Raw genomic sequence first — 7,660 nt, forward strand, 5'->3', positions numbered from 1 at the left:
AATATATCATAATTTTTATTCATAATTTAAACCTATAAATGAGTTCATTTCCATGTCATTAACAATATGCTGTTTTATAGAATAACGACACTGAAGAAGAAGAAAGGTTATGGAGAGACCTTATTATGGAGAGAGTTACCAAATCAGCAGATGCCTGTCTTACAACCATCAACATTATGACATCCCCTAACATGCCAAAAGCTGTATACATTGAGGATGTAATTGAAAGAGTTATACAGTACACTAAATTTCATTTGCAGAATACACTTTATCCTCAGTATGATCCTGTTTATAGATTAGATCCTCATGGAGGTTAGTTTGCCCTTTTATTTATGTTTATAGTTTGTTAGTACAGTATAAAATCATCTATTGTAAATTTTTTTCTGTTAGATGAGTCAGAATACAGTGACTTTAAAATGGCACCAAATTTTTTAATCATATAAATTGTAATAAACATTGATTTTGATTGTGGGTTTGACTAGAATGTAGAGCTCTTAGATAATACAGTACTTGTTCAATTATTATTTCTTTAGCAACTATTAATGTATAATAGAAGTTATTTTTACTGGTCAGGGAAAATCCCAGATAATATTAGCTTCTGGTTCCATTTATCACTTCCCCCTAATTTTAACATAATAGTTATCTGCAAAATGGATTAATTAAAGAATATTCTTTCTCTTATTCATAACCTTTGTAAGTGAGCAATGAAATAGTTAACATATACACATTTGAAGAGAGGAAAGCCAAACTTAGGTTAATGGATTATTTATACTCAGTTACCTATTGTATAATAATTGCAAGTTAATTTAAAGGAAAATATAACCTTACTATCCTGGTCCAATGGAAAAAAATAGAAATCAAGATAAAGTAATATTTTAGATAAAAGAATTTAATAGCTGCTGAAATGTACCACAGATTATCTATTCTAATAGAATATCCCTAGAGAATAATTTTCTCTTAATATATAACAAGCTTTATCTGCCAGCTTGTATTTTTATGTAGCCAAAAAAAGAATTGTCTTCTCTTAATTCAGAAAACAGTTTTAGTACTATTTATTGAAAATTAGTAAAAGTTGTTATTTTCCTTGTCTTGAATTTGTTTCATTTTAGGGGGCTTGTTAAGTTCAAAGGCAAAACGGGCTAAATGTTCTACCCATAAGCAGAGAGTAATAGTAATGCTTTATAACAAAGTTTGTGACATCGTTAGTAGTTTATCAGAATTGCTAGAGATACAACTTCTTACAGACACAACAATTCTTCAGGTAAGTTTCATGTAAGCATTTTATGTATTTCTAGACCAAATGATTTAAGAATAGTTTGATCGAGTCCAGTATAACCTTGCTCACTCAGTAATAATACCAGCACCATGTTAATTTTTCCTATTCAGAGTATGTTACATCTAAATTTAAGAAATAAAAGTTCCGGGAATTTCAAAAGACATTTTGGGCAGAGGACAGATGAATGTTGTGTAAATTTCAAACCTTGAATTTTTTACAAGTTATCATTTCCTTTGTATCGTGAATACAAAATATTGAATTTATAGAGTATTTTCATCCAGGATAACAAAATGCTTTTTGTTTCTTTATATTCCTGTGACATTTATAAATTCAAATGGCAGAGCTTAGAGAAATGGCAATTATGAAGCAAGGTAGCTGATATATGTGCTAATATGCTTCAAGATGAAGGGGTACAGAGATAGGAATAGATGCTGATTAGGCGGGGGAAAGGAAATTGCCCTCTTAATGTTTTCCAGTAAGTTTATGAGTGTATTGGAATTTAGTAATATAAAATGTTACTGAACTCAACTAAAGATATGTACCAATTACTTTTTTTTGGTTTTTTATAGGTTTCATCAATGGGAATAACACCATTTTTTGTGGAAAATGTCAGTGAACTGCAGTTGTGTGCCATTAAGTTAGTCACTGCAGTAAGTATAATCAATTTATATTTTTAATTGCCTCAAAATAATATTAATGGGGCCGGAAGCGGTGGCTCATGCCTGTAATCCTAGCTCTCTGGGAGGCCAAGGCAGGCGGATTGTTTGAGCTCAGGAGTTCGAAACCAGCCTGAGCAAGAGCGAGACCCTGTCTCTACTAAATATAGAAAGAAATTAATCGGACAACTAAAAATATATAGAAAAAATTAGCCGGGCATGGTGGCGCATACCTGTAGTCCCAGCTACTTAGGAGGCTGAGGCAGAAGGATTGCTTGAGCCCAGGAGTTGGAGGTTGCTGTGAGCTAGGATGATGCCACGGGCGCTCTAGCCCAGGCAACACAGTGAGACTCTGTCTCAAAAAAAAAAAAATAATAATAATATTAATGTCATTTAATCTAAACTCTTAAAAATTAATGCAGATTCCTAGTTTCTAGTACATTCATTTTTTCATTATAAAGACTATTTTAGTGTGTCTTATTAGATTTTATAAACTGAATTTATTTTTCTGTTCTGTGAATTTTTTAGGTTATTCTGTTTTTGTCAAATTTAAAAATCCTGTAAATACTTGCAAATGTTGCAGATAATAATTCCTTAATATTTATAATAAAATTAAAATGATTTAAAATCATTTAAATCTTGTCTTGCTTTCCATGACCAATATATCGTTCACCTCTCAATGAAACTAGTATACTTTTTAACTTCTGTAAGAATGTTATAATTAATGATAGAAAAATTGAACAAATTATCTTAAGTCATTACCACTGAAGATGTTGAAAACATTTTCATTCTAAGTGACAAGTAATATTTTTTATTACATAGTATCATATTACTTTTGTTTTCTATTATTAATTTAATTTGGAATCTTTTAATTACTAAACAGGTATTCTCAAGATATGAAAAACATAGGCAGTTAATTTTAGAAGAAATTTTTACTTCACTTGCAAGATTACCAACCAGCAAGAGGAGTTTAAGGAACTTCAGGTAACTAATTATGGCAAAGGTCAAGTATAATGAAGAACTCCATTATATTGAACTATCATGTATTTATTCTTCATCATTTCTGATACATATTTAATGATTAAATAAAGGGCAATTCAGTCAGAACAGCATGAAGAATAGCTTAGATGTGCGAAATAACGTGGCATATTTGGGGGACTTAAAGAAGTCTAGTGATCTTCAAGTATAAAGACCCATAGGAGAGTCTTTCAGTCTTGGCATGATTAACATTTCGGGCCAGATGATACTTTGTTGTACATAGCTGTCTTGTGCAATATAGGATGTTTAGCAGCATTCCTGATCTCTTCCCACCAGATGCCAGTAGAAATCCTCCCATTCCGGTTGTGAGAACCAAAATTATTTCCAGGCACTGAAGGGCAAAATCATCCCTCTCACTGGTCAATGAAAAGAGCAATAAGAAATATGACTCCAAAGAGTCAGGGCAGTTCCAAGAGGATTTTATAAGCCATACTAAGGACTTAATCCTTTAGACAGTGATAAACCATTAAATAATATTTTAAAAAGAGAGCTGTAAGATTACTCTAACAGCAGTATAGAAAATAAACACGGGGATTAAATACTCTTTAAGCACACTACAACTAAAGAATGCTATCCACTACTATGGTCAGCATTATCATTTTTGCCATCAAAGGTAATCATTGTTATCATGATGATTATATTAATGTTTCTGAGTGATTAAATGTGTTGACCTGGCATGTAGGGGTATTTTTAGATTGTTTTGAGGGCTTTCTTCTCTAAGATAATTATTTTATCTTAATTATTTGTGAACATTTATGTATTGATAAACATCTATTGTCTATTAAATCTGAAGAGAAACTATCAACATGTAAAAGAATTCTTACACTTCTACATTATCTATAGAACAAAAGACTTGGAAATTGATTTTTCATACTTTATGCCACTAACTCTGTACTCTAACACAGATGGTCAAGAGTTGTGTAGCAAATTTTAATACCAAATTAATATGAGATTCAACAGATAAATACCAGAATTTATGGGCATTTAAAAACCTTGAAGATTTTTACCATTTTAAAAATCATATTGAGAAGTATTTAGTAATTCTTCATATAAATTTTTATCTACAGTACATATATAAGTAGAGAAATTTGTATTAAATACTGTATTTTTCCTTTGAGTATTTTAATTATCTGAGCATGCATAGGCATTTACTTGATATTTTTTTCTAATTTATTAAAAGTAATTACACATAAGCACACTATGATAAACATTAAAATAATGCCTAGAAATATTGGTAAAGAAAGCATCTTGAAACTTTCAAGATGTGAAATGAGATTATTTTCATATTCCACGTATTTTGTTTTTTAAAGGTTGAACAGTAGTGATATGGATGGAGAACCTATGTATATTCAGATGGTTACAGCACTGGTTTTACAGCTTATTCAGTGTGTGGTGCACTTACCGTCATCTGAGAAGGACTCTAATTCAGAAGAGGACTCAAATAAAAAAGTAAGGAATCTTTTAAAGGTTTTGTAACTTCATGCTTTCATGGAAGAAAACCCTATATTCTTTGTCATTCTTACAAAACAAGTTCTTGATTAGGGGTTCATGGCTAGGCTTTAAGGTCCTTGCAGAGCACTAGACATGATTTTGGAGATTTGAGTTCTGGTTCTGACTCTTATATCTACCTGTCATGAAACATGCAAATCATTTTAATCTTTCTGAGTTTGTTTCTTCAGCTGTAAAATAGGGATAATACTTATCAAGACTACCATACCAGCTTTGTAGGGGTAAGTGAGATAGTGAATATAAAAGTGAATATTATAATATGTAATATACATACATGTTGAATATTCTTAATTCGAAAATCTGAAATCCAAAATGCTCCAACATCTGAAATTTTTTGAGTGCCATTGGAGCATTTTGGATTTTGGATTTTCAGATTAGGGATACACAACCTACATATAAATGCATAACATACAATTATAATTAACATAGAGTTTACGTGGAAAGTGAGTTTATGCCCTCCCTGATAGATGACACATAGCTAAAATTTGCTTTTGGTTTTATAGCTTTTATAGACATTTTTCCAAGTTCTTTAGTTTTACTTCAACAAAAGTTCAAGAGAAACAGAAATAATTTTATTTATTTATCTATTCTGTTATAGCCAAATGTAAATAAACATAAGCATATGTGTGTTTTGTTGTAATAATAAATATATAATAGTTCACTAATAAAGTAAACAAATTATCCAAAAAGTTGAGGTCCTCTTTCTCTCCCTTGCCAACCCCCCATCCCAGTTCCATTATTCTGTCTCCAATCTTCCCTTCCTTATTATTGGTGACCTGTATCATGAGTATGTTTATCTCCTTTCATTTATTTATTTATCTGCATAAATGTGATTATTTTCTTTGCATTTATATAAATGATAGTGACATGTTTACAGCTAATTTTTTCACTGTGTTATTTTTAATACATATAACTCATACCAGATTCTTTTTGACTTGAGTTTAAAACATTGTAGGATAGTATCACAACTTAAAGCAAAAGTTTCTCTCAATATACTTAAAAGTAGAGTTAAGATAGTGTACATGCATTAACTTTACTGGAAGTTGTCAGTTTGCTTATCAAAGTGGTGTTTCAGTTTACATTCCAATGTTTTGATTTTACCCCATTCTGCTCATGGTGAAATGGTATTAATATCATGTTTTATTTTGCATTTTCCTGGTTATTAGTGAGCTTGAGCCCCTTTTCCTCTATTTATTCAGCTTTTTGGGGGGGGTCATACAACTGTGAATTGACTACTTATTTCCTAATCTTTAAATATCTAATGACTGCGTCAAATTTTCTTTTGGCTTATGTTCCAGTGTTTCTTAAACTTTGAGGTTAGAATATTGTTTTTAAAATTCTTATTGTATTTTCAATCCATTTCCTTTTGTTATGACCAGGATGTTGATAAGCAACTATCGATATTGTGTTTATCAACCACATTTGTCACCCTTACCTATTTTAATAATATCCTACCTATATTTTCATTTGATTTTATAAAGTGTAGAAATATGTTTAGTATGCTAATTGTGGCTTCTCTATGTATAAAAGGATATTGTAAGCAATTTAATATTTATATGTGTTACCCCTATTCAGTAATAACATGGCAATAGCAACTGAGCTAATTTGTTTGTTGATTTTTTTTTCTAATATCTTTATAAATTTATTTTTTTCACTCTAGGTTGACCAGGATGTTGTTATTACCAACTCATATGAAACAGCTATGCGAACAGCCCAAAACTTCCTCTCCATCTTCCTTAAAAAGTGAGCAAAATAAACATATCTGATTTTTATTTGCCACAATATAGAGAATAGTTCATTTCGAAAAAAAGATTAATCAATTTACTGCCATAATCTGAACCTTAAATACATCTCCCTGGCCCTTGGTTTCCTGATCTTTAAAATGAGTTCATTAAAGTATTAAAAATCTAAAATTCTATGAACTTTTTTATATGTTAGACCCAAAATTAAAGTACTAGATTGAAATTCTCAATTTTTCTTCAGCAAATTTTGGACAATTTTGCTATTTTAATAGAACAGGGAAGTCTGCGGAGAGAGGTTACTTAGCTAGCCTCCATAAGAATTTGTAGTGATCTTGTAGAAAGCAAAAACAGTGATCACTTTTTAAAATGTTTTATGCATGCCAGAAAGTAATGTTAATAAATGAATTCCCCATTATTGAGGGGAAAATGGAGTTTGAGAAATGGATTCATTTTAAACCATATTTTGTTTTGTTTTGTTTTCGAGATGAGATTTCGCTTTGTTGCCCAGGCTGGTCTTGAACTCCTGGACTCAAGCAGTTCTCTCACCTCAACCTCCTGAGTAGGTGGGATTACAGGTGCACGCCACCACACCCAGCCTTTAAGCCATATTTTATTTAATGTACTCTCATATACCTTGTTTCTAGAAATAGAGAAAAGAAAACTTAGTTAGCAAAATTTCAGTCATGTTGGTAGACACATCACCTAAATTGACATCCTTTTCTTTATTTATCTTTGAACAGATGTGGTAGTAAGCAAGGTGAAGAAGATTATAGACCACTGTTTGAAAATTTTGTTCAAGACCTTCTTTCAACAGTCAATAAACCTGAATGGCCAGCTGCTGAACTACTCCTTAGTTTATTAGGGAGACTGTTGGTAAGAGTATAGCATTTAAAGATTATTAGATTACTAGAAGACAACATAATGAGGATGTACTCTGATTCACAGATGATGAATTCTTTAAAAATGTGTAAGGAACTATGAACATTGCATCTCTGTTTTTGCATGTGTATGACTGTACACAATGTTGTCAGTGCATTGTAGAAACCTTCAACTATTGTGAATTTTGGTGCTTTCATTTCATTACATTAAATAAAATAATGCTTTAAAAAATTGGGGGGTTTAGAAGTATTGTTAGTTAAACACATCTCAACACTGAGTCATAAGTTACTCATTTCAAAGCATGAAATTGATTCTTGTGAACTTGTAATCTTTAAGAGTTTTTCTGAAAACATACAGCACTTTTTAGTCCTCATTTAATATAGTATAGAAATTCAAAGAAATATTACTGTGATTTCTCTTTTTATTTTTAAACTACATTTGGACTTGTGCAATATAAATTGTTAAAAAGCTTTTGGGACCTTTTTGTGAACTGGAAAATTTGTTAATACTATTCTGAAACTATGATAATGTTTTAGAGGCATCAGAATTCCACCCGAAGA

General features: G+C 30.9%; 1 protein-coding gene across 1 annotated transcript in view; it reads left to right on the forward strand.

The window, feature by feature from the left end:
- Window positions 1-7,660, forward strand: part of NIPBL (Nipped-B homolog (Drosophila)) — a 269,747-nt gene that overhangs the window by 183,469 nt on the left and 78,618 nt on the right. Inside the window, 7 exon segments of the mRNA XM_012649432.1 lie at window positions 81-312; window positions 1,110-1,261; window positions 1,846-1,926; window positions 2,816-2,916; window positions 4,281-4,419; window positions 6,140-6,222; window positions 6,962-7,094. Of these exon segments, the coding sequence (XP_012504886.1) occupies window positions 81-312; window positions 1,110-1,261; window positions 1,846-1,926; window positions 2,816-2,916; window positions 4,281-4,419; window positions 6,140-6,222; window positions 6,962-7,094 (921 nt within the window).

This window comes from Propithecus coquereli, unplaced genomic scaffold (assembly GCF_000956105.1).
Source record: "Propithecus coquereli isolate 6110/MARCELLA unplaced genomic scaffold, Pcoq_1.0 Scaffold110, whole genome shotgun sequence".
NCBI lineage: Eukaryota > Metazoa > Chordata > Mammalia > Primates > Indriidae > Propithecus > Propithecus coquereli.